General features: G+C 39.3%; 2 protein-coding genes across 4 annotated transcripts; both read right to left on the reverse strand.

The window, feature by feature from the left end:
• Positions 1-894: 894 nt before the first annotated feature.
• LOC105917288 (gastrula zinc finger protein XlCGF57.1) lies at positions 895-5,137 on the reverse strand. Its single transcript, XM_036137259.1, has 2 exons — positions 4,904-5,137; positions 895-2,832 (listed from the first exon to the last, which is right to left on the reverse strand). The coding sequence occupies exons 1-2, from the start codon at positions 4,944-4,946 to the stop codon at positions 1,112-1,114; spliced, it is 1,764 nt and encodes a 587-aa protein (XP_035993152.1). The 5' UTR covers positions 4,947-5,137; the 3' UTR covers positions 895-1,111.
• Positions 5,138-7,342: 2,205 nt separating this feature from the next.
• On the reverse strand, positions 7,343-26,376 carry LOC105917286 (Kv channel-interacting protein 2). 3 transcript variants are annotated; one of them, XM_036137261.1, is made up of 9 exons: positions 26,128-26,376; positions 12,776-12,874; positions 11,394-11,518; positions 11,170-11,239; positions 9,517-9,587; positions 9,195-9,302; positions 9,014-9,118; positions 8,163-8,225; positions 7,343-8,066 (listed from the first exon to the last, which is right to left on the reverse strand). In XM_036137261.1, exons 1-9 carry the CDS (start codon positions 26,198-26,200, stop codon positions 8,019-8,021), a joined length of 762 nt encoding a protein of 253 aa, XP_035993154.1. In that variant the 5' UTR covers positions 26,201-26,376; the 3' UTR covers positions 7,343-8,018. The 3 variants fall into 3 exon arrangements, with proteins under 3 accessions (XP_035993154.1, XP_035993153.1, XP_035993155.1); XM_036137260.1 differs by having other exon boundaries at positions 11,394-11,521; XM_036137262.1 differs by lacking the exon at positions 7,343-8,066 and having other exon boundaries at positions 8,157-8,225; positions 11,394-11,521.
• Positions 26,377-27,874: the final 1,498 nt, after the last annotated feature.

The raw sequence follows: 27,874 nt of genomic DNA on the forward strand, positions 1-27,874 counted from the left end.
ACAGACGATGATACATTGAAACAACTAAAGATAATAGTGGAAACAGGAAAATGGCCAAGTCCAATTCCAGAGGAATTGCTGGAGAGTTGTGCACATATGCTGGACGAGCGGATGCTGAGAGGACACAGAATAGTGCTAGCAAGAGCAATGGTAGAACAAGCACTGGAGATTGGACACGAGACGCACCAATGGGTGGTCCATAGGAAACACTATCTAAGGAGCAAATTCTACTATTCTGTAGATGTGGAGAGACTGATCAGAAACTGCTCTGCCTGTGTGCTCAACCAGCCACTACATGAAGATCAATGTCTTTAACCACTAGAACTACCACCGAGACCCTGGACTAAAATAGGTATTGATCTAGTTGGTACTATCCAAAATAAGTACTATTAATTGTGATTGACTACTATACTTCCTTTCCAGAAGCTGTAGTTATTTCTGACATTTTCTCAGCCACTGTTGACTAAGATATTTGTAAGATTTGGCTATCGCCTAGAGGATGTTACTGACAATGGTAGACAGTTGGTAGGACAGTTATTCGAGTCATTCCTTAAGTCATGTGGAATTACGCACCATGGGTGTAACGGTGTGCCCTTTGTCCTCCCCCACCCACTTTTTCATCCGCTATGACTGTTTAATCTGTTATTTACATGTGGTAACGTGTTTTTCTGATATTGCTGGTATGACTGCTCTCAACTCACTAGAGTACTAAAGTACCCCAAAGCAGCCCTTAGCCCAAAGAGAGGTCATTAGGTCCACCTTTTTTATCACCTGCCTTATTTAAACACTAGAAGTGCATCTCAATAAATAAAAATGCAATTAAAATATCAGTATCCCATAAAGTGAAATATATAAATTAATTACACACAAACTGTTTTAAGGCTTTATTTCTGTTTGTCATGTTACGTTTCTACTTACAGCTGATGAAAACACACATCTTAGAAATATTACATTAGACCAATAATATTTTTTACACAGTAATGTGGATTTAATCAGAAACTTGTAAAAAAGTATAACAGGACCTGCCTTTCTTGTGGTCAACCAAAGACATGTGTCCGTAGGGATGGATACACAGTTCATTTTCTAATAAGTCTGGTGATTTTATGCTAAATCATTGTTCGCATAGATCATTGCAAAATGGTTTATCTCCTGTGTGGATTCTTGTGTGTCGATATAAATTTGTGTTTTTGCTAAATCTTTGTCCACAAAGATCACAGCAGAATGGTTTCTCTCCTGAGTGGCTTCTCGTGTGTCGATTTAAATTGTTTTTTTTGCTGAATCTTTGTCCACAAAGATCACAGCAGAACGGTTTCTCTCCTGAGTGACATCTCGTGTGTTGGTTTAAAGCAGTTTTTCGTCTGAATGTCTGTCCGCACAGATCACAGCAGAATGGTTTATGTCCTGTGTGGATTCTCATGTGTGTGCTTAAGTTTGATTTCATGTTAAATCTTTGTCCACAAATATCACAGGAAAATGGTTTCTCTCCTGTGTGGATTCTCATGTGCAAATTTAAATATGCTTTACGGCTAAATCTTTGTTCACATTGATCACAGCAAAATGGTTTCTCTCCTGCATGGTTTCTGACATGTCTGTTCAAATTTGACTTGCAGCTAAATCTTTGTCCACAAAGATCACAACAGAAAGGTTTCTCTCCAGTATGGATTCTCATGTGTGTGTTTAAATTTTGTTTTGTGCTAAATCGTTGTCCACATACACCACAGCAGAATGGTTTCTGTCCTGTGTGGATTCTCATGTGTGTGTTTAAATATGGTTTTGTGCCAAATCGTTGTCCACATAGATCACAGCAGAATGGTTTCTCGCCTGTGTGGATCCTCATATGTTGGTTTAAAATAGTTTTTTGTCTGAATTTTTGTCCACAAAGATCACAGCAGAATGGTTTATGGCCTGTGTGGATTCTCAAGTGTGCGTTTAAAATTGATTTAATACTAAATCTTTGTCCACAAATATCACAGCAAAATGGTTTCTCTCCTGTGTGTATTCTCATGTGTAAGTTTATATATGCTTTATGGGCAAATCTTTGTCCACACAGATCACAACAGAAAGATTTCTCTCCTCTGTGACTTATCATGTGTCTATTTAAAGTTGACTTACAGCTAAATCTTTGTCCACACAGATCACAGCAGAATGTTTTTTGTTCTGTGTGGCTTGTCATTTTATGTCTGTTTAAACTATTCTTTCCAATAAATGTTTTACCGCAGTCTTCACAGCTAAATTTAACTCCTGTCTGTTCTTTCCTAGCTGAGTCCTCATTTGTCTTGTCTGTAACACATTTCTTATCAAGAGAATTTGAAGACCCCATATCTGAATCTGTAATTTGTTTCTGAAGAGTGCAACCGTTGACAAATTGTTCAGCAAACTCAGAGGAGATAGGTTTTTTAACAATGTTTTCATCTGACTCAGTAGCTCTGCACTCCTTCCAGTTATTGTCTGTGTACATTGATTTTAGTCCTGAGTCAGACACTTGTTTTAGCTCGGAGACGGGGTGCTTTATACCATCATCCTCTTCCTCTTTTGTTCTGATGAATCCTACTCCGTTGTTCTCTTCTTGAACTTCTCTGTTTTTAATCTCATGGGGATAACGCTGTGAGAGCAGAGGGGATTGCTTGTCATTAAAACAATTTATGAGGATACCAGTGACTGGAAACCTGATGACATCCATCTCCTTCTTCACACTGAACTGCTCTCCCCCCAGAGTGGTGCAGACTTCCTCCTGTTCCTTCTTTATGTGCTGGGGCTTAGGGTCCAGCAGGTCAGCACAAGGTCTGTGGACTTCAGGATCTTCTGCCTTCACCACCAGCATCTGCTTAACATCTGCAGGAAACATTAAAACACATTATGAATATTTGAAAGTATTTTCACTTCAGCCAGGACTGAGTCGTTTTCGAAAGACAGACAGAGAGACAATTAAGTGCTATGGTTATATTTAATCCTATGATTTACTTGCTTGTTTTTCTTTATCCTTTATTCAGCATTAGGGCTGGACGATATAGGGAAAAAGCATATTGATAAAACAGAAATCATATTGATCAATATTGATAATTATCAACATTTTCTAAATACATTTTGTGTGCTACCCTGGCCATTTCATGCTATTGCTTAATTACCAGTTTCCTCATAAATAAGACTGAATTCAAACACAAACAATTTTTTTTACCAAAACTGTAAGCATAAAAAAAGAAAAACAAAACAGTGCTCTCTCAACTCTTTGCAGGAGGCGGAGCTTGGCGATTTCCTAGGTCTGTATTTGTAATTGGTTGGGACCAGAGAGAGTTACGACACACTTTGAACTCGCCGACACCCGCTGACGTGGTTCATGGAGCCCTGAATAGTTCCAGACATCTCAGCGATGTCAGTCAGTTTGAGCGGCTGCTGGCGGGACAGACGGCAAAAAACAACTAATTTCTCTTTTCCCCTCACAATTATCGACCAGTTACGTGCTCTGATTACTTCACCGACTGCATTTTATTATACTGTTTAATGTTTCTGTATTGTACAATTAATGTCAGTAGCCTAAATGGTCATATAAATATGCCATCTCTTCTCTGGATCTTGGTTGTTGAACATATAGTAGGTACATGACGATCAGCAGGTGGCGCTATAGCAAGTGTTGACCAGTGCTAGTGAAGCCACACTGTACATCGCGGTCGGTGGTATTCAGACTTGATAAATCGGCAACTCGCTTATTTGAGATGCAGTGTAGAGATCATTATTCAGTGACGTAGACAGCATTATCTTGTGCAACCTCGTTTTCAAAATCTTATCAAAGGTTAGTAACTTCTTCTTTGATAGTATATACTCCTTTAAGACCATATAGTTTAGTTTATTTATGTGTATTTGACAATTCGCATATGGTTTCCTTGCTTCCACAAAATTTATATTTTTCGTTGCCGTTTGCACACGTCACTGTGAAACCGATCACATGGCACGATTCAGCGTCTCTGATTGGCCAACTGCTTTGTTTACAAACAATGAGAATGCACGTGATAAGTTTTTTCTATGAAATTTCAATTCCTTTATATAATTAACAGTAGATATTAATACAGTGGAAATGGAAATGGAATTTAATCTCTCATATATTGTATATTTTGCATATTCCACTATGTCGGTAGACGGCGATGAGTAATTAAAATTGCTGATTAAGCTTAATTAAGAATTATGTTTTCATTCAGAAAGGAAAGTATACAACTTATAAGTCCTGAAATTTTCAATGAGCTATGATATTTATTTCTGAAGTTATAAGCAATAACTGGTGAAAAGTCATTGAAAATGGTCACAAGTGTTCCTATAGTTTTAGTACTAAGACAAAAGCCGAATTAGCCCATCAATTTTGTGATTTCAAATATTCATAACTTCATTAATATTTATCTTAGAACAATAATCTTGGTATAATTTTAAAGATCTTTGTAAGTCTTAGTCATTTTAAGTAATGTTGAATTATTTTTATTTTTTTTGTCACATGCCTACATATAGTGCAACCAACAAACAAGTCTAAGTATTAAACATTTTGACCAGTACAATGCTATGAAGAGATTTCTGAAAGTTTCTGATAAAAAAAGTATGATTATATAAACTCTAAAGCAAAAAATAAAATTATATCATCTCACTGCTGCAACTCTCTTTCCCCTTCACGTGGAGTCAAACCCACTTTAAACATATTACCGACACCTAAAGGACGCGTCTGATCCATTAATTGTTACATAGCCAAAAATTACAGACCTCTACGATTTGGAAATTGCGGGGGGGGTTTAAATTGCGATTATATGGCAAACACGATTAATTGTGCAATTAATTGCACAATTATATAACTACATTTGTGCCTTAAGAAGGTAATCGATCATCTTAAAATGTCCCTAGAGTGTATCTGATATGAAAACATACAAACCTAATCTGTGCAGCAGAACTCTGGGGTAGAAAGCAGCCTCCATGATGCTGTCCTCTTTGTCCTCCTTTTTAACTGTGTGCCGCTTTCTCAATATCTCTGCTGTCAGCAGCTCTTCAAATGTTTCTTTAACAGTTACCGAAAAATTAAGAGTTCAGCTTTCAACCAAACTCAGCGCAGCACGTTATTTTGTTCTTTTTCAGACAGAATACATCTCGTCTGTATGCGTCGTCTTCCTCTTCTACCCCTTCTGCTACAGACTGCGGGTGATATATGTTAAGTGTGCATTACCGCCATCTACTGGAGAGCAGTATGAACAGGATATTGACAGGAAAAAAATAGATTTGTTTTTCAAAAATGTCTGGACTTAATAAACCAAATGGTGTCTAGACAATTGAAAATATTCATGGAGATAGTATTAATTAAAATAAAAGCTTAAGAGCTTTATCCTTTCAGAATCATAGCCGCCTATATGGAAGCATGCTGTGCAGATTCAGGCAAATTAGTCCCATTAACACTGGTGCTTTCCAATAACATTAGGCATTGTTAAGATCTGTGTGACCTATTGTGAAACGTGTAATAATTTACTGTTAATCCTTTTTCCTGCTTTTCTTGCATGTCCTACAAATTGTGAAATTGTCTTTGTGTATCAATCTATATATATATATATATATATATACATATACATATTCCCGACCACCTGCTTTCTCCATTCACCGGGCCCCATCAGCAAAACTCTGCAGTGTGTACCTGGATGAAGGAGTGGCTGCCGCATCAGTGTGGGCAACGTGTTATGAAGGGCCACACAGGCCTTCACCACATCTACCGTCTTGTCACGGTGAGATTCAAAGGGCCCTCCTAAAATTCTCCAATGCCCTGCAGAACACCAAATGAGTTTTTGATCACTCGTCTAGCCCTAAAAAATCTGTAATTGCAGACGTCTGCCCATTTACAGTGTTGGCACCTGTAAGATAAGAAGATGTACACACATTAAAAAAACGTTCACATCTTTGTCAAGTGCTTCGATACAAACGTGCCGTACTAAAAGGTCTATAAGTCTATAAATACATAAACTGAGTGAGCATAAATAAAAAGGTACATAATTGTAATTAATTAATGAAGTTGGGCTAAAAAAAGAGAAGCTTTTCCCACTACCAGAATCTATTTACTACCTTGCACCAATTTAATTGAAGAAATTATGATTCCCCAACATTATACACAATACCTGGGTAGGGGCGCAGCAAATTGGACTGCAGGTAGTTCGGGGGTCCTTTGCAGGAGTCTAGAACCAAACTCACTGCTTTGGAAAAGCCTCCCATTTCTTTCATAGACTTATGCAGCAATGTTAAGCCAAGCTAAGCCAACTTTATTTATAAAGCCCTTTAAAAACAGGAAGCATTGACCAAAAGTGCTGAACAAAAGGAATGATTTAAAATAAAGAGATTAAAATAAAAATAAAAATTTTGAACAAGTAAGACAAGAATTAAGAGTAGAAATAATCCAAGTAAAAGTAACAACATGAATTACAGCACTGACAAGAAGGAAATAAAACTTTAAAGGTATAGCCAATCTGTCTTGTCAAGTAACAGGGCTAATATGGGTCCTTCTATGCTGCATGTAAGATTTTATGGCATGAAGCAGGCGATCAAACCGTCGACATCCGAATTTAGCTGAAGTGCATTTCTTCTTCCAGCATTCCCCCATCTTCATAGCTTCATATCCAGCTGGAAATGTCCCCGCTTATTTCAGCAAGGCAATGCCAACCACATTCTGCACGTGGTGTGGTGAAAAAAAAGAACAATTTGGTGGACATATTTCGTTAAAATGAATTAAGTTCCCATCTTGTTGCCAAGTTTCAATAAGAAATAAATAGTCAAAAGTGCTTTTCTTGAGTTATCTGAAGAACATTTATTCATAAATTTGGTTTTATGCAAAAAGACGAATGTTTAACAAGGCGGAAGATAGTTTTAAGGTGAGAGCACTCTCTTGTTCACGCAATCCACGTACAAATCTGACGAAGGTGAGACGTCTCACTCTGATTAAATATCAAACCCAAAACCTTTTTAACTGTTTTGAGCATGGACTTACTTGGACTAATTTTAAACTTTGAACTTATTTATTATCTTATTCATGCAATTTATTCACACCATGAATTTATTGCTGTCTTTAACAAAAGGCAGGACAGGTTTTTTTTTCAATAAACTGTTTTTTACTTTCTAATGCTTACATTAGAAGTTGCATTAAAAATATGAAAAATATTAACGGGTACATAGAGAACAGATATAAGAAATCTGCCATCTGTCCTAAGTTAACAATGGACACTCAAAGGATTGATTGCTATTAAATACTTTTAAAAAATTGACACCACTACAACAGACTATAAAATAATTAATACCAAATATCTTAGAAATAAAAATGAAGACTTTTGAATTGAATCTCTGTCATTTTATTCAACAACCTCATCATTCATGTACCCATCTCCATTTAAAAAACACTTTGAGTGAACATTTCAGTGGCTGGTAAAAACACATTTCATGCAGACACAATCTTCATTTAAAGTTAATGTGAACGGTAAGTTTTGTAAGGATACAAAGGTTATTGTAAGATTATTGCTTCTTTGCATGCTTACAGACATCTCCAGTCAGACAGTGAGTGCAGAAAGTTTCCAACCATTTACATTTTGAGCACAATTGCATTGTTCAAAGGTGTGTCTGTACATTCAGTTTTTATTTCTAATGTAGAATATGCGCAAACAGAAACATGTTCTCATATTTTCTATGAGCGAAGATGAAGAAACCAGAGCTGCTTCAGGATTATATCTAGGATTTTCTTTTAGTTCGCCTAGCAGAGGCATTTAGAGGTTACACATCACAGTCCGTTTCTTCGTCTCGTCAGAGCAAACTTTTTAAGGTATTCCTAATTTAACTGTGTAATTTTCACATTTTAAAACCCAGCCCATTCTACTCAGTCTCTTCAGTGTAGTTTCCTAAGAAGTGGCTTTGCAGTGGATCCCCCTCTGGTCATTGATGCAGGAACAGAAACACCAACCCCACTCAGGCGGGGTACTGTTGTTTACTGACAGCTCATAACGGGCAGGATAATTCTGATCTGTCAGCATTTAAATCACATTATCAAACAAGTTCATGGACTGCATGATGTTCTGGTCCTGGATGGAAGGATATAAGAGACCAAATTTGAAACATTTTATTAACTGCAGGTGTCAATTTGCTGTGCAGAGTAAGAAAAGGTTTACATTTCAAACCTTTTGGCATGTCTCCAAGAATTCCTCAATGGTGACCACTCCGTCTTTATTCTTGTCCATTTTCTGGAAAAGCACAAGGCAAAGACACAACTGGTTCAAATAGGACCTCTGAGGTGCTACGTCTTATTGTGTCAGCATAAAAATGTTTTTCCACTTTTGTAGCATACTTCTATAATATGTACTCTGGGCATCTATTAAGCTGCTACTTCTACAAGGGGAAAAATGAAGGACTTGTGTGCACCAGTTTGGACATAAACAAACACATAAATGTTTTTGATAAATGTCTTTAACCGAATTGTGACTCAACCACATACTTTATTTCAATGAAGTCCTAGAGGAAAATGATGCCTTAAAATGCACATTGGAGAAAAGATCTGTAGGGTTGTGATAAATGCATTTATCCCTTGTTGCCACGAGAAACAAATTGCACTCACTAAACCAAAATAAACTTACTACACCATAAAATGCTCTTCATGGAAATATGTTAATAACTTTATAATATTAGTCTAGCAATCCTTATAATCTTGAGATGAAATAGATTCCCTCACTAGGCAATCTTGAGGGAGAGAGATGTTTTTTTCTATAATAATGAGATTGTGGTTCATATAGATCTATATTTTAAAACTTCATTAAAAACATTTTTACTCGTTAGTTTTTAAAAGGTTTCTGCACAATCAATGCTCCAAATACACACACACACATATATATATATATATATATATATATATATACATATATATATATATATATATATATATATATATATATATATATATATATATATATACGCAGTTATGCCCAGTTTCATTGTTTTCAGTTAAGCTGTAGGTTTGATAATTTCTGTGTTTTACCTGGAAGAAGATGTCGACATGTTCCTTTGGAGCGCTTTCCTTTATGCTGGGGTATGTATGCTTCCCCATCATGTTATAGATGGAGTGCATTATATCTGTCATCTCCTGAACCAAAAGGAAACAATAATAAAGAATGTTGAAACCAATTAGGACATTTTATACGAAGAATGACTTCAAGTACCTCTTTGGTTATGCAGCCGTCCTTGTTCAGATCGTACAGATTGAAGGCCCAATTGAGTTTATCAGTAATGGATCCTCTTAAGATGATGGACAGACTTACTGCAAAGTCCTAAAGCAGGGTGTAGAACAATTAAGCATGAACTAGGTCAGTAAACAAGTTTAAAAGTTAACCCATCTTTACTTTACAGTGTTAACATACTAATATGGTTTCAGACGTGAGGACACTGATTAAAGATTTTATGCAATACTGCTTTTAAAAACCTGTTATATGTTCAGAAGTCTGAAGACAGAGAAAGGAGTAAGAGTGAAGAGAAATGGCTCACTTCAAAGCTAACCAGTCCGTTGTTGTGGGTGTCAAAGGCTTCAAACAGGAAATGTGCGTACATACTTGAATCTAGAAAAAAAAAAAAGAGAAACCGACAATCTTAATTTCTTTTTGCCACTGAGCCAGGCAGTTTGACTTTCCAAGCAGTCTACAAAAGTACACGTTTCAATTAGGTTCCAAGTCAAAAGGTTATTTGAATTTTACCAGCAAACAGCAAATTGTTTTATTTTATTTACTCATATTTTCACTTTCATTACGTTATGCATTGATTATACTTACATGTAAACTTATCCATGAGGGATGTGAGATAAAATGATATATCATGCTCGTTATCCCTACAGATATGGAATGGGTAATGTATTAGAAACAAAAGGATACCACATAATTTGATGAAACTGGGGGCCTAATCCGAAGTCACGGAGAAAGCGAAGCTGAAAAGCCGATACAGAAAGGTAGTCTAATTTATAGAAATGCGACAATGGCTCTCAGTAGTTTCTATGTCCCCCGGGTGCTTGTATGCACCTAAACATGATGTACCAGAGACTTTCTATTGGGTCTAGGTTGGGGGAGACTAGAGGTCAGTCAATGATATCAGTTCCTTCATCTTTCAGGAACTGCATGCTCCTGCCATGTGAGGCTGGGCTTTATCACGGACCAGGAGGAACCCTTTCACGTCTGCTCTCACCCAGGCAAGATGCAGTGCCAATGACCAACATCTATAATGCAAATGGGCAACAATTAGGCAATAAACACACAACTGGGAGACAGTGTAGCTTCCTTTCAGCCTGTGAGATGGCTAGGTGGGTCATCTGGAGTCTGTGGGGCTTTGTAGGTAAGGCAGGACCTGTAGATATCCAGATAAACCAAGATCTTCTCTGGTCCTGTTGCAGGACACGGTGCTGGCAGTGATGCAGCTGGACAGGACGGTGAAGTGAGTGCAACCGGGAGGTAGTTGTTGAAGCAGGATGGAGATGATTTCTCAGGGACAAGAATTATGGTGGTGGATTTGAGGTTTGTGGGCACAACACCTCAGCTCAGTGAGGTGTTGAAGATATTTGTGAGGACATCTGTGGTTGTCGGTATTGAAGATGGTGAAGGAGTCTTGTTTAGAGTCTTGTTTAGCTCATTCAGCAGAGGTGTCTCGGTGTCCCTGCTGTTGTTGGGATTCCTTGTTGGGAATGGGAACGGTTCTGGAGACGGGGACATCATCAAAGCACTTCCTCGTGTAGGCAGTGGTGGTCTCTATTTACTTCTAGATGTCTGTGTAATTGTGTTCTTGTACTGGATCATTTACTATCTGGACACAGCCCAGTTTTTGATGGAGAAACAGTGAGTGCGTCAGTACACCCATCTAGCCGAACATGTATCTGTTTCCTTTACTGATTTGTAGCTTCTTACTTCTGAATTGGTATCAAATCAATCTTGAAACACAAAAACACCCCTGTTGTCACCACAGGTGAGGCGCTCAGGAATCTGTGACTGCTACGTCTTTATTATTCTGTTAGGTTTCTCAATGGAAACATGAAAAAAAAAATTTAAGTTTCTCTTTCCCTACACACAACAAAAAATGCTCTTACCATAGTGAAGAAGAAAAAAATTTAGGGTAAAACAAAACTCCAAGCATTATTAAAGGATAGAGACACTGGCTAACCTCCCAGAGGGAAGAACTGGGAGTAGATAGTTTTAAACGTGTCTTCATTCACAACACCGCTGGGGCACTCCTGCAGGTATAAGAAAAACATGAGTCAGCAAAACTTCCCAACAGCACGCTGATACACAAACAGCATGTAACAGCTGCGGAGCGTGCACGGTAAAACACTCTCACTGTAAAGGAATGCAAGAGAGCTGAAAGTTCCTAGCAATCCTCAAACTGACATTTTTGAATCCTCGGTAGAGAACCTGCAGCTCCTTTTTGCTGAATTTGGTCTGCTGGACAAGATTGTCAAGCCCCTCGGGTCTGTAACAGACTGTGGATAGCTCCCCCTCATCGGTTATACTTCCTGCTGGAAGAAAGAGACACACACGTTAGCTATACAGAGATCCACACTAAAGGGTTTTTGTTTTACAAATAGGATAATTTTATGAAGATATGTGCCTGTGTAATGACCATAGCTCTCAACTCTCACGCATTGACCGTGTGACACACGCATTTCACTAACTTCACACGCTCACACGCAACACATGGCATTTCACACGCAAACATGGAATTTCTCATGCATAAAAATCACAAAGCCCATCTGGGCTGCGGACGACAAAACTCCGCCTTCTGCTGAGCTCTTTCGGCTTCTTTCACAGCTTGTGGCCATCAGTAATTCCTGCTGCAGTTCGTGTTAACAGGGCAGCAGGAAGAGTGATCAGAGTTATGAATAATTTTAGTCTTAACAGTGGTGAAAGTGAGCCGGTAAGGTCCTGTACCGCGTACACAGGAGGGGAGGGGGTGGAGCTGCAGCCAGATGACCGGTTCATTCAGAACCAGTCATGGCTGCACGCTGATCATAAAACAGTTCTGCTAACCAGATGCAGTTTAAAACGCCACTTGGTCAGTTTATAAGTTTCGTTTTTATTAATTCTGCATTTTTTAACTACATGCACCGTATTTCTGTGCCTCCGCGCTTGCTCCTCTCCCTCCCCTCCTTTCCCTCGGAGCAGGTGCGCCCAGAGCGCACTGACGAGAGCAATAGAGATTTGTCTGGCCAGCGCGGCGACTGACTGAGAAACCTGTCGCTGTGAAAGGTGATGAGAATGTTATAAACTGTAACAGTGTAGACGTGCATTGAGCTGAAAAGAGGGAGACATCAGCAGCTGGATCGTGCGTAAAGACGCAGCGGGAACCTCTGTGTGCTTCAGTGTTGCTGCTGAGGGGATCATAAAGGCTTGATGAAACTCAGCCTGATTCACCAATCAGGTTATAGATTTACAATGATAAACAACCCATAGATGAATGTGTAACAGTATAATAATTCGGTCAATAATTAAAATCTACTTAATTTTATTCAGTATTATTTGAACAATTGTGTATTATTTATGTTTTAATCCATTAACTGAACAATAAAGTATTAATATGTCTCTTTCTCTTTTTAACACAAGTAATACATGTCTACTTCATTGTCTGGTGGGATAAAAATGAGATGGAGTTGACTCCACCGGCACTTCCATGGTCCGGTTAGCCCCGCCCCCAAACAAGCCCCGCCCCCACATTAGCATAATCTCACTCCTAACTTTTGATAAAAGTTGAGAGGTCTGGTAATGACACTTACTTTGATTAATTGAAGGGCTGGAGCCGGAGTGATAGCATGGCAGCAGTTTGAGGAAGCGTTGTTTAATTGTCTTTTTGTTGGGTTTGGAACGAGGATTACCTGAAAATAGTGAAGCAGGGCAACACAACAGAAATAAGTTGTGGTGTATAAATCATGGTGAAGATAGATAGATAGATAGATAGATAGATAGATAGATAGATAGATAGATAGATAGATAGATAGATAGATAGATAGATAGATAGATAGATAGATAGATAGATAGATAGATAGATAGATAGATAGATAGATAGATAGATAGATAGATAGATAGATAGATAGATAGATATAGAACTTAATGCTAATTATTGTAATGTACACCGAATCATTTTAATGATGTGAATTCAATCTGAAAAACTCACAGAGAAAGAAATGGCAATTAGAAGGATTTTATTGACACAATATTTTAAGTCTTTGGCGCTCAGACCTCGGCAGGAACATTAATGCTGAATTATACTTTAATATGCATAAGTAGATGTATGAGAACAGGGATGTTCCCCCCAGGTCTGAAACTGGTGGTGGAGTGGAGATAGAAGAAGTTTGTTCAGTCCATATGGTGATCTGTTTAAGATAGATGTCCAACTTGATAAACACAGGTTTGCATGAGCTGTCCATGATGAGCAAGCTTGAAGCGACTGTGGAGAGGAAAAACTCCCCTTTGGGAAGAAACCTCTGGCAGAACCGGGCCCAACATGGCGGTCTTCTGCCGGACCAATAACGGGGTGATAGGGAGTGCTGAAGACTGAAGGGAGAAAACACTCTGATGGGTTGAGGATGGAGGAACGTCTTGGAAGCTAGATGAACTCAGCTACGATGGTGGAGAAGGGGTTGGGTGTGGGTTGAATCGGACATCTGATTCGTAATCCGACATGCAATCCGTTTGCGCTTGCTGGTTAGAAGGCTGAGACGTGGATTGGAAGTTGCTCTTAAGATGAGCGCGGGATGCTGATTGGCTTCATGGAGGTGTGGTTCGTAGCTGATTGGCTCACATCAGAGGCGGATCGGACTCTGAATGGAGACAGGCGATGAGTTTCTTCGATTGAACTTGCGCTTCAGCTTCATTATGCCTCCCAGACTTTGATGAGGGAGTCTGTCCCCAAACCGAACTACTATAAATCTCTAAGGTGGGTCAGGATGTTACATAAAAATTACAAGCCAGCAATTGCACGCAGAGCCTGCTCCTATTTTGTTCCAGGCACACTATTATATTAAGAACAATTATAATTATGATAGTACAGCGGAATTATAGCATTGCTTTGATTACATTTGAAAATCGGCTCCTTGCTACAACTGAGAGCCGCGGTTCGGGGAGCTTTTATATATTTGAAGAACAAATGGAGATTGCCCTAGGAAGCAAGATAGGAACGATTTTTGGATGTTAACTACCCAAACTGTCAGTCAGCTCCCTTTGCAGAGACAACAGCAGAGTTAGAACTTGAAAAGGCACTGGAGACGCATAGTTCTTCCTAGTTTCCCTGTTTCCCAGTAATGCTGGGGCCTGTTAAAAAAATAATCGCCCAGTTAGTAAGCTACTCATGTGCCAGCAGGTCAGCAGGATCTCTGAACACAAGCTCCCCCTGCATTCTTCCATCGGCGATGTCCTCCAGCAGTGCCAAGCCGCCACCATTCCACAATTATCCACAACTTTATGCAGATATTTATGAATATGTGTGATTGTCCCCACTTTAGTAATTAAAACACCTGTTAGGAATTAATCTGCTGATTCAATCCCATTTTCTTTTTTAAGTGAGAATGAAAGAGCCTGTTAGATGATACACATGCATCTCAGCACACAGACCTGTTGAGAATTGACCGCCTCCAGTTGCGGTCACCCCAAGGTTCTTTGCCTCACTGCAAAAAGGGAACTAAAAGTAAGTAAAAATTTCTTGAAATGTGTGTATTTTTCCTCGATTTGGGGAGCTAAATAAGACCATTTGCCAATGGAATGATTATTTTTACCCCTAAAATAACATAATTAGATATCCTGCAGTTGAAATAAGATGATAGAGATGAAATGTTCCTATTTTAAGTGCAAAAATCTTATTCCATTGCCAAATAGTCTTGTTTACCTGCTCTAATCGAGGAAAAATACACTGATCTCAAGAAAATTTCACTTACTTTTAGTTCCCTTTGAAAGATGTGCTGTTTCTATCATAGGCTTCTGCAGTCTGCAGGGCATGCATGTCCATTATTTAAACAAACGTTGGTGGGCCGGCCCCAATATCAAGACGCCTCAAGAGGATTTAGCCTGCTGAGCTTGTCAGTTTTCTGGAAGAATTAGATATATAGACACAAATGCTTCCAAAGGAATTTTATTGGTAAGGGACTCTGTCTTTTTTACAATGTTGCTCTAAATAGAAACGATTGAGTCCCGCTGATTGTGAATATAGAGCTCCACAGTGACATCTGGTTGGGCCTGGCCACTGGTAGTGATCTATGTGGACAAAGATTCACCTGTAAGCCAACTAGACACATGAGAATCCACACGGGGGAGAGAGAGACCAGAATATTGTGTTCTATGTGGAAAAAGATAAAACACACACACACACACACACACTTTGTTGTGACGTATGTGCGTTGTCAATAAATTATACAGTTGCAGCAGTCACATTGACAGCATGCCTGAGTAAGTCTGTTACTTTCTGATTTGTGTTTAAAATCCTCTACAGATAAAAAAAACAAGGATAAAAGCAAAATGATACAACAGTTAAATGTTGAAATATATAGTATCTTGTAGATTCCTGTTTAATAGCATTGTCACATCTTTGGAATAGGGAACCCGATCTTTCCCCTTGTGGTATTACTGAGGGTCTACGCCTCTGGGTTTTTCTCAGTCTCCTCAAGCGAAAGACTTTAGGTATCTTGGTGTGTTGGTCAGCAGTGATGGAAAAACAGCGTGGGGCTCCATCTGCAGTAACGTGGGAGCTGCTCCGATCTGTTGTGATGAAAAAAGAGTTCAGCCAAAAATCAAAGCTCTTGATTTACCGGTGTACTTCCCAACCCTTTGGTCATGAGGTATGGATCACGACAGAGAGAACGAGATCCTGGATACAAGCAGCCAAAATGAGCTTTTTCTGGAGGGTTATCAGGCTCAGCCTTAGAGATAGTGTGAGCTAGGGTTCCACATCCAAAGGAGTCAGTTGAGGTGCACTGGCTTCCGGTTGTTTTTAGAATAGATTTTAAAATTTAATTGTTTGTTTTTAAAGCTCTTAATGGTCTAGTCCCCCAGTATTTGACTGAGCTTCTCAAAAATCCATGTCCCGGCCAGAACACTGAGATCCTCTAATCAGTTGCTACTGGCCATGCATAAAACCGGACTTAAAACCAAAGGTGACCGCGCCTTTATGGCAGCGGCAACGAGACTCTGGAATAACTTGCCTTGGCATATTCGATCGGCAGGCTCCTTGGAGGTTTTTAAATCCTTTTTAAAAGCACATTTCTTCTCCCTGGCTTTTAATCAAGTCTAAGTGGACATTTGGCAAAATTATATTTTATTTTGACATTTATTTTATTTAAATTGAAACATTTATCCTATTATATTTTATCTCCGTTCAATTTTTCTTTTTGCATTGTGTTTATGTATCTTAGCATTCCGTTTTTATCTTATACTCTGCATGCAACTGTGATTTCTGTACAGCACTTTGGTCAACCCCGGTTGTTTTAAATGTGCTTTATAAATAAAGTTTGAGTTGAGTTGGTTAGGGAACTTGATCAGGATGCTCCCTGGTCACCTCCTTTTGCTAGTTTCTGGACCAATGCCACTAGGAGGAAACCCTGGGGAAGACCCTGGAGGGACTATATATCCTGTCAGGTCTGGGAAAACCTTGGGATTATCCCCCAGAATAAGCTGGATGGTATCACTGGGGAGAGGAAACTGGAAGAAAATGGATGGATGGATGGAAATAATTGATACAAAAGTGTTAAAGCTGTAATCTTAACTGGAACAGATAACAGATTTTAATTCAAACATTCAGTTATCTTTAAATTATATCAAACTATCATCCCAGCGTGTGTTTTTTTCAATGAAATGTCAATGTCGCTGTGTATGAAACATTTCCTAGGTTAAATCAGACTGAATAAACGTATTTCTAAAAACACATCAATTAAAAATCAACGTATCTGACAAATCACCAACTGAAGTATGCTAAATGTGGTCAGTTTTCTGTATTGTAAATAGGTCATGATATAAGGAGTTATCGCCTCAAAACCAACAACTTTTTCTTCTAAAATTCTGAATATCAGGTGATTTACAGAGACACATCATCACAGCTCATTTCCTTATATAGAAATAAATAAATAACAGCATCTGATCTTTAAGAAAGAACATTTAAGTTTCCACAATGCACCTCAAAAAACAATACATTAAATATCTAAGAAAAAACGATATTTATTTAAAATCTGACCAAATATTAAATCTTTATGGTTATACGTCACCTAACAGCCGTATCTCTAATTTGAAATGATACTGATATTGAGGACTGGTTCTGAAATAGGAGCATGACACGTTGGTCTTGGAGCCTACTTCATGTTGTCAGAGGTTCTTTAATGATATGAAACAAGTGTAACAAAGAATTCAAAAATCAGAAATATGTCAGAATGTTTTCGGTCACTAGATGGTGGTGTTGAGCTAAGCAAACTACTGGCTGTGAATGGATTTGAGAGGTTTAATAATAACAGCAAGCTTCATTAGTGATCCAACGCGTAAATTTATAATCTCTTGACCAACTATTGTAAGAATAAATGGGGTGTTTTCCATGGAGGAAACAACATTTTTCAGCGAGATCTCTGACAGTAGACTGATACTGATAAAATTATCCATCAAAGGGGGTGAACTGATCCTCGGTCTGGACTGGGGCATTTCCTTACATGTAGCAACAATGCTGAAATTCAATGTTTTCAAGACAGATATTTGTGTTTCTTTTTCTCCTTTACCCTCCACTGTTTCTGATATTATTGGAACAAGTTGGTTCTTCCCAACAAATTGACGCGTTGGCTTAACAGTCTTTTGGTCACTACTGCAGTTTCCAGGCTGGCAGAGACCTTAAGTCTGCTAATTATTGCTATCAGTCACGGTGGATGGCAACAATATTTGTCTCCTTTGTGTAAGTATCAAATTTGGCAGCTTCATAGCATGGGGAGAACAAATAAGCCTCCGTCCAACCATGCAAACAACAAGCAGGAATTCATCTGAGGCCATGATGCAGAGAAGGGAAAATATCTTCCTTTCTGCAGTGTTGACATTTCAGATTTTCTTTCTCTCTTGCTTTTCTGTAAGATGATTATTTGACACAGAAAGCAGACAAAAACTCCACAAGGGCAAAAACTTTCAGGGAAAGTTAAGAAGTTACAGACTTGATTTGTGACTCATAGAAAAAGAAGCTTTTTGTTTCTATTTTGATGCTAAATATAGATTTATATAATTGTTATCCTCAGACATTTTATAGATGTTATTTACCTTTAAATTAATTGGACTTACTTTTGAAGTTCCATTTTAAAGCCATTATTTCCCCACACTTTTAACCCACTGTTTTGCAATTAAATACATTTAAGGTAATTAATATCAAATAACTCCTGGTCTATTAGGCATTGTTCTGCGAATACCAACCCGATCTGGCGATGGTGTTAGGACCATAGATGAAAGAGGGATTCGAGATCTGGCTTTCTCAAACAGCAAACTCTGTATGTAACAAACCAGTAACAACTTCTCCTTAAAATACAAGAATTTATTAGCAGAAATAATTCAACTTCAAGTTAAACATATTTCAATCAACAACTCCAGGCTAGTGAAAGTAAATTAAAACTACTAAGCAAAATTAAGATAAAAGAAACAAGTGAACTATGTACACACACTAAAGACAAATTGAAAAATGCTTGAAAATCATTACAATGAAAATTGTTTTTTTATTATTTAAACTTTATTGTTTTTTCCTAAATTAAACATTACACAATATGCATGTAAGGTACGTATATCATTATGCAAAGACAATAAAGTCTGTGGTACCTTAAAAGTCAGAAAGTGACAGTAACATCAGAATTTTTAAATAAAAATAACTAAAACAGCATACAGTGAGAAGATGTAAACCAGTTATACAACCTATTGACTTAACACAGCTCCACCTAGAGAAGCCAAATCGGGGCCCCATTTCAAATAAAAGCAGTTCTGTCTGTCAATAAGCTTAAATGAGAGGCTTTCTAAAGCTGCTAATTTGCTGAGCTCCTGATGCCAAATAACTAAAGGAGGAGCTGAGGGAGGCTTCCAGAGAGACGAAAGTTTGTAAATTGATTGCTTTCCATGTTATCCCTATGGCGCGTTCAGGAGTGAAGCAATGCGAAGGGAGCAACTAGGGCGAATAGAGTAAAGAGAGAGCAAAGCGAAACCTGCGATGGATGTAAAGCAAATTTCAAAAATATATCTTTTCTGTCAATTCATGCCAATCTGGGACTGGTTTGTTGTGACATACAGTGATCATCATCTTAACAACATTAACCCTGCTCCAGAGAGACAAACATGTTGTTCAAACACTGTTCTATATCATCACTGAACGCGTCTAATAAGGGTTTGACGTTAACTAAACTTTGTCATTTGTTGACTTAGACAACTTTATTTGTCATTTTGTATGCACAGAGTGCGTACAGAACGAAATTTCGTTGCATACAGCTTGTAAAATTGCAGAAGAATTGAATTTACAGTATGAGGTGCAGCAGTGATTTAAAAGTAAGCGATTTAAATGTAGAGAATGCAGGAGAAGTCACAGTGTACAGGTGAGTATTTTAAAACCATTTGTATGTGCAGAATTGATTGTGCAAGGGCATTAGTGCAAGAATACAGCTTGTAATTTACCGTAGATTTAAAATACAGTATAATCTGCAGCACTGATTTAAAAGTAAAACAATTGAAATGTAAACAATGCAGGAGAAAGCCACAGTGTGCAGGTGGATATTTTTATTTTTATTTTTTTTACAAACCATTTGTATGTACACAATTTAAAAACTAAGAGTTCGGCAGCATTTGTACTGCTAGATGGAGATGCAATGATGCAAAATGTGCAATATACGGGTGTTGTGCAGAGTTTATGGGTCACGACGAACCCGAACACACACCCCCCACACGGAGCTTCGTTTTAAGGGTTTTATTGAACTAGATGAGTAGTGGAGGATGAGAAGCGGAGAGTCTTTACCGGGATGGAGCAGGAGGAAGGTGAATGCAGGAGCAGGCAGACGGCGGGTGATCCTTGGGACGGGACCCAAGGTTACAGGTGAGCTTCGGGATGAGACCCGAGCTTGGAGCGGAATCCAAGGAAGGAATGCGGTCAGGATAGGACAGCATGCGTGAGCGGGGAGTCAGTCGTTTTGGAGGACGATGAGAGGATAGTCCTTCTGGCAAAGGCGGACGAAAGACGAACCGGCGGGGAAGAGGAGACTGAGGTGAGTTTAAATAGGTTGACTGACAGGTGGCTTGAGTCCGGGTTGATTGATGACAGGTGTAGGTGATCCAGGGAGAGTGGAATCAGGGCTGGATGGGAGGAGGAAGGTGCTGGAAAATGTTCAAAAACTGCACCCTGACAAACTTAAGTCTGAGAAGGAGCAAGGAAATAACATTTCTAGATATCTAACTCCTTACTGTGGCCAGATAAAGTCACCAGATGTGAATAGAGTCTTCGCACAATAAGACGTTAGAGGGAGTGCCTCTGATTTGGTCCAGTTAACCTCGTATCCCGATAGAAAAGAGAACTGCCGATATAGATCGATGCGGTTTTGTCACCAATACCAGAGCGTCATCAGCATACATAATAACCTTATGGGTCCTTCCACGGATTTGAGCACCTGGGAAGTTGGGCTCCTTGTGAAGAGAGGCCCCTTGAGGTTCCAGTGCTAGGGCAAAAACTATTGTGTACCCCTGTAGAGCTTAATGGGTTGTGAAATAACACCGCTTGTTTTTAACCAAGGCTTTAGAGTCATCATACAGCAGCTTAATCCAGGAGATACATTTTTGCCCGAAGCCATAGGTCTCCAGAGTAGCAAAAAGAAAACTCCAGTCAACCCTGTCGAAAGCTTTTTCTGCACCCAGGGAGAGGAATGCTGCTGGACTAAGGTCATCAAGAGAGGTATCATTTATGGACAGCCCACCTCAGATCTATCCAACACCTAATATTATCTGCTGCCCTACAAGAGCAAATGAATCCCACCTGATCAGAGTGTATTAGGGTGGTCACTTTGTTCAATCTCCTCGGCAGGATTTTGCACTCACATTTAAACATTTCAGTGTTTATACAAGGGCTGGGTAATATGGCTTAGAATAAAATACTTTGTTAATAATAATAGTTGGTTATTAGCACCAAAGCAGAGCAAATAAAGATGCATGCTGGTGAGGTTGATTACTGGAATACAATACGGTCATGTCTAATTATTGGACATGCAACAGCTATGAGGAGCAGGCATCCAAGGGAAACAGAGAAAAAAAAAATAACTAATATGCACACAAACTAAGAAACACAGAGGAAATAAACAGACACGAACACCAAAAGAAAACGCTAAGAACTGCGTACAAATCAGAATACATTGAAATACAAAATACCACAAAGAAACAGAAAATGGACAATTAAAGTGACCGTGACAGCCCACATGATCCTGACACCTGGTCCTTTTTATGTGAAGGACTGGGTCCAAACGGACCCACAGCTCACTTGTTCTAGTTTGTTTCCCATAATGATTAATATAGTTTTGGCTTGAACTTCACAGAGAGAATATGAGATGGCCTATGCTGGGATCATTAGCAATCATAATTTGTGCTAATTGGTCAATTTTAATGATCTTGGAAGACACTTAGACAAGTTATTGGCATGTGAGCCCATTTAATTAGACTTGTCTTTATATGTCATCTGTCCCAGTTGCTCTGATTGAATTTGCATAGAACTCATTAGTAGTTTTGTTATTTTTACAGCTTAATCTATTTTCCATGCAAATTACTTTAATTTGTCTGTATTTTGTACAACATTTTGGTTAAAATGAGTTGTCTTAAAAATAAAGTTTGAGTTTAAGTGAGGAGGTGGAAGCTTAACGTGATGGCACATAATTGGTATGGTTCACTTTTGGGGGAGCTAAGGTGAAATGATCAATTTTCTTCCACACTTTTTTTCAATTTATTTAATGTTAATGCATGACTACAGATAGTATAGTCCAACTTATTATTCCCTTTCCTAAGGGTGTCCACCTCTAAATTAAGAGGTCCAGACCCCTATTCTCATGTGTTATTGGCACCATGCCTGTGTTGACTTTATTTTGCTCTAGAAGCATTAGTCCTCCACCTCTATATCAGCAAATCTATACAAAAAAAAAAAATTCACTTTCAATGACATCACTTTCATCTCAGGGACATGTGACAGGTGGCATAGAAATGATGCCTTGACAAATATCTACTGGATCTATAATATATGAGCAAAAAACATGAGGTTTTCAGCTGCCTTGCTCATGGGCAGCTGATAAATATTAAATATTAAGTTTTATAAGTTTTAAAAGAGCAGGACTATGGTTTTAACTTGATTAGGTTTTATCCCTCAGACTTCATTTGTTCAGACCACAGTTTGTTTATATTTTCTGAAGGCCCCTAAAGCCTCACATCGTTCATCGTTTGGTTAACTCGCAGCTGGATGGACGTACACCCTGCTTATGATGAGATGAATCTTCCACGACATAAAGTAGTTTACTAAGAACCTAAAATTGTAACAGGAACAGCACTAAAGCTGGCCTCTTGGTTATTTTTATATGCTACTTTAGATTGTATCAAAGATTTAAAAATAAATAAATAAATATTTCTGGGAGTTGTCAGAAGAATGACAGTGGGTCTACAAAAGCAGAGAGAAATCTGTGTGTGATCCTCACAAAGGAGAAAATAAAACAGTAGAAAAAAACACACCAATCTCCGGCTACTAAGGCTCTTGTTGACGTGTAACTTCAGATGACAGATGAGGATATTTTTTTTTTCCAACAAAAAAGTCTGTCTCTAATATCTTTCACAGAGCACAGCATGGACACGTAAACAACAGTTTAGAGATTCTATTTGGTGCGTTTATAAGCCTTCCAAAGTCAACTATAGGTATATATATGACGCAATATTGTGTTTGGCACTACTGAGGATTAATTTGTTATGATATATTAGTTGTTTTCTGGAACTATTTTTCCAACCTGGAAGAAAGATGTTGGCCTTCACTGCAACACAGCCTCTCCCCATGTGGGTGCCGCCCACATTCATGATGTCACCCCAGAGCCGCTGCAGCATGCAACTCTAACTCGACGCTACTATTAGGTTTGATTTACCTACAGCTCTGGAGTCTCCATCGGATAGTTTTGTGGTAGGATTCGTGCCAGTTTTAATCTCCGGACAATCCACTTTGGTACAGACTGAAAGCAAACAGGCTTAAATCGGAGGCAACCGGACTTTCACTCAGTTCCTGAGCTCAAGTGCGAGCCACCCGAATTGACAAAGACTCCTGGATAGGTGTTGAAACGTTTTCAGAAAGAACTGAGCTAAAGTCCGGTTGCCTCCAATTTAAGCCTGTCTGCTGATGCGATGACCCGGATAACTGAGAATTTGCACAGGCATGTACAGGCCGAGGTTTACCAAGTAGTCATCAGTGAAATGATGGTCACAGGCAAACACAAGTTGTCGTGCTCCCAAAATAATTTGGTGATTACACTTTTCTTCAAAAAAGCTGGACAAAGTCCATGACCTTGTAGCCAGAAACCCATTTTTGCGACAGCTATTGCTGTCATTGTGCATATTAGGTGCTAAAAGAGCCACTTCGTATCAACTCTGAACAGAAATTATCACGCTCTGCCTCACATTACTGCTGGCTTGAGAAGGTGGACTTGTCTACTGGGCAGGGACGGCTTGGTCATTGTAGGTGCTCTGCGTAGACCTGTGATGGCCGCTCGTTTTCCAGGGTACAGAGGGGCTGCTGCTCAGAGAGCCAAATTCACGAGGATTTCTCAGACATGCATGAATCAAGCAACACGTGTCCATGATTTTGATAAGGGAATAAATAGCATTACAAATCAAGAATCGAGCATTACAGCACAGTTAAAATCTCTAAATGTTGACATAGGCCCCTAAAGCAGCACTAAGTAAATTTTAAGTGGCACTCTCACTGCAGGACATTTTTAAAATAGCACTATCGCAAACACTGACTGCCCCACATCTACAACGCACTCTCAAAGCAGCTGGACGATGCATATCATAATGAAATGGTTCAGACATCACCTGGTCACAAGGTCTGCGTCAAGTGTTGAGGAACCAGGACACTTTGATGACAAATGGGCAAGGCATATTTATTTGTATAGCACATTTCAGTACAAGGACAATGCAAAGTAACCTGACTCTAGCCAGATGTATTTCGCTCCACCTAGCTCCACTCATCCATCTGGGACAGATCCATAGGAATTGTGTTTCAGAAGGCTGGGCCTTATCAAAAATCCTTGCATATGATTGGATAAGCCACTTGTCTGTCATCTTTATCGACGTGCTATTTCAACCACTCACAGCGAAGCTAACCAGTGACGCGGTGAGAGCGACGCAGGAAAAAACAAAACTTTTTTTTTTAAATGTGTTTGCGGCTCTAGTGGCACGCGTTTTATTGACAGTGAGCTGACAGGAAGAGGGGGGAAGACAGGCGGCAAAGCGCCGCGGGTCAGAGTCGATCCCTGGCCGACCGCGTCGAGGACTAAAGGCCTCCTAATATGGTTCACGCTAACCGCTAACCGCTCCGCCACTGTCGGGCCCCGGAAAACAAAACTTGCCAAATCCGGTCGGGAGAAGCGCGAAAACATGGTTTCCACCAACAAAAGCCTTCAGAGGCGTTCTCTGATGTTCTTTTAATGAAACAATATTAGGTAGATTGGACAACACGGAAGAAATAGCAGCATCAATGTTAACGCTTGCTTCCTCGATGCTAACCGCCATTGTCTGAATCAAAACAGTCTCACGTCACGGTCGCATCTCCACTACGTCACATCTATGAAACTCTAGCCCTGCGTCCTGATTGGCTAGACAATAAAATTGGTTGGAGAAATCACTCTCTATGGGAGATGTCCCAGATGGATGTGAGTGAAGCTAGGCGGAGCTAAGCAGAACGAAATTCAGCTGGCTCGTCAGGTTAAATGCAAAGTGCTTTACATGAATAAAACAGAATAAAAGCAAGTAAAAAAAAAAAACAGTTGGAATAAAATGTAGGAAATTTTAAACAAAACAAGCGCCAAGATGAAAGACATTGAAAAAAAAAAAAAACTTTATTTGCAGTTTAACACAATCCATGTAAGGCAGACTGCAAAAATGCGGAAAGGTGTGTTTTGGTAAGATGAGGCCAAAACGTAACTTTTTGCAAAATGCTGTGTGGCGGAAAACTAACTCTCTAAACACCTCATCCGAAAACAATGGTGGCAGCATGGTGCTTTGGGGATGCTATTCTTCAACAGCTACAGGTACGCTGGTTAGAGTCGATATAATTAACGCAAAGAAGCGATTAAAAAAAACTATTTAATTAGGGGGTACACTCTACACTACAATGGGTTGATCTGTCACATAAAACCCCAATAGATTATATCAGCGGCTGTGGTCGTGATGTGACAAATGTTAAAAAGTTCAAGGACTTTCAATATTTTTGCAAGGCAATGCACCGTTTACCCTATTGATGTTAAAGAAGACGAAGCTACATTAAATATTAATCTTTTGAAGCATTCTGAGCACCTCAGAAAAGTATTTAAAGCATCTAATGATACTGTTGTCCAGGTGGACTGCAGGCAACCAGAACGTGAATCCAAACTAATCCTTGAGCAGCTCAGATGAACACGTCTGTTGTGTAGTAGAATATATCTGATTTTTTTGCAATCTTTTCCTCACTGTGAGGACAAAACACAGGTACAAATCCATGCCGCAAATGCATCATCATGTTTTTTTTTTATCTGGGGCGATCAAAGTTGATTGTCTGACTGGATATTTTCTTCCAGCCAAGGCAGATGAGAATACAGAGCTTAAATTGATAAATGCAAAAAATAAATCTGTGTTGCTTGTTTTTATCCTTTATCTAAAAGAAAGAAAGAAAGAAAAACTGCTCCGCTTTGCTGATTCACTGGTTTACTGTTCAGGTTATGGCTGGAAACATGAAACAGAGTCAGGATAAAACCCTGCCAGCTGTTTTTGTTCAGAAAACTGACGCAAAGTTCATTTCTGAGCATGCTGAAGCTCTTTGGACGCTGTGCTGATGTTAATAAATCAAGCTGCTGCTGATGGTGAAGATGATGATGATGATAATGAGAAACCTTACCTGTGAGCGGGTCGTAGGACCGGTCCAGCTCTCTGGAGTCAGACAGACTCTGATCCTGACTCCTGGATTTCATCCTTGTCTCTTATTTTTTCACCAAAACCACCTCGCTGGAGCCACTGGGTCTGAACCGCGCTTCATTTACGCATTTGTTCCCGCTTTTGTTTCCGATGACACATCACTGGTCTCCAAACATCGGTCTGTGTGCGCAGAGAAAGGAAAAAAACAAGTAGCATCAAAAAAAAAAAAAAAAAAAAAAGTCCACGCAAAGCTCCCGGCGACTTTTTTCTTTCCGCTTTCTTGCTCTCTCATCCACGGTTCAGACGGATTTTAAAGGGGATTCTAAGTTTAAAATGTTACTTCGCTGAAGGTCGAAGCGCAAAAAATGGAACCGCGAGTGGTCCGTCCAGCTGGTGCGCTCATGTGTCCAAGATGTTCTCCAGAGAGGAGGAGGGAGGCAGGAGGCAGGAGGCGCACAGCGTCACAGATTAGTGGAGAGGAGGAGAGAACCGCGCTTCGCTGACAGACGTTTCTTCTTTGGATCAGAACCTGAGCTGCTAGGTTAAACCTGAACTTTGTCAGAACCACAAATTTAAACGTTTATTTTTTTCCACTGGGATTTTACGTCATAAACAAACACAAACTAGTGCCTTATTGGGTAGTGAAAAGGAAAATAACGTTCATTTTTTTCTCTTCTTAACAGAATGCCATCCTGCGTAATTTTCATATGAGTCCATATTTTTTAGAATTACTTTAAACTGCAATATCTGCTCCACGTTTAGCTGTGGGCCCATTTCTCTACCAGGGACGCACCTCAATAAACCATTTTTTTCTCTATGTCTTATAGCAGCTCAAGGTCAGTCAGATTGGACGGAGCGAGTCTGAGCATATTAAAGTTCAGATCTGGCCCCAGATTCCTAACTGGTTTCATGTCTGAACTCTAACCGAGTCATTCATTAACAGTTTTGACCGAAACCGTCCCACTGCAGCTCTGGACTTGTGTTGGAGTTGTTGTCCTGCTGGAAGATCTTTTTCGATCAACCCTCGTCTAAAATCTTGACCAGAGCAGCTTTTCATCCGGCATCCCACAGCATGATGCTGCCCCCACCAAACATCGGCACGAGGACACTGGGTTCAGGTTTAGATGCGGTATTAGTTTTCTTCCACACATGGCGTTCTGCATGTTGGCTACAAGTTTAATCTCAGCATCACCTGACCAGAGCCCTGTCCTCTACATTACTGTGTCTCTTACACTTGCTTCTTGGTTTTTTTTCAAAAAAAAAAAAAAAAAAAAGCCCTGATTTGTGGAGTGTTCAACTAAATGGTCTAGTCAACAGATTCCTCCACCTGAGCTGTGGGTCTCTGCAGCTCCTCTTAAATTATTACGTGCCTCTTGGCTGCTTTTCTCGTTGATGTTGGACCACCGACTACCACAATCTACGGGCTTTGTTTGTATGGCAAGCCGTTTTAACATAAATTCGGTTTCGTCTGACTATCCGTAATTACATTCCAGATATCTTAAAATGCATTTTGACTAGACAAAACTACATTTCGCCTATCCAAAAATACATTTAAGATATCTTGAATTATGGTGGCATTTGAGATATCTTTAATTAGAATTATGACTAGTCAAAACTCAATTTAAGATATCTTGAATTGTAATTTTGACTAGTCGTAATTTAATTGTAGATATCTGAAATGGGTATTTCAGATAGTCAGTAATTCATTCGAGATATCTTGAATTGACGTC

Source organism: Fundulus heteroclitus, chromosome 5, assembly GCF_011125445.2.
Source record: "Fundulus heteroclitus isolate FHET01 chromosome 5, MU-UCD_Fhet_4.1, whole genome shotgun sequence".
Lineage (NCBI taxonomy): Eukaryota > Metazoa > Chordata > Actinopteri > Cyprinodontiformes > Fundulidae > Fundulus > Fundulus heteroclitus.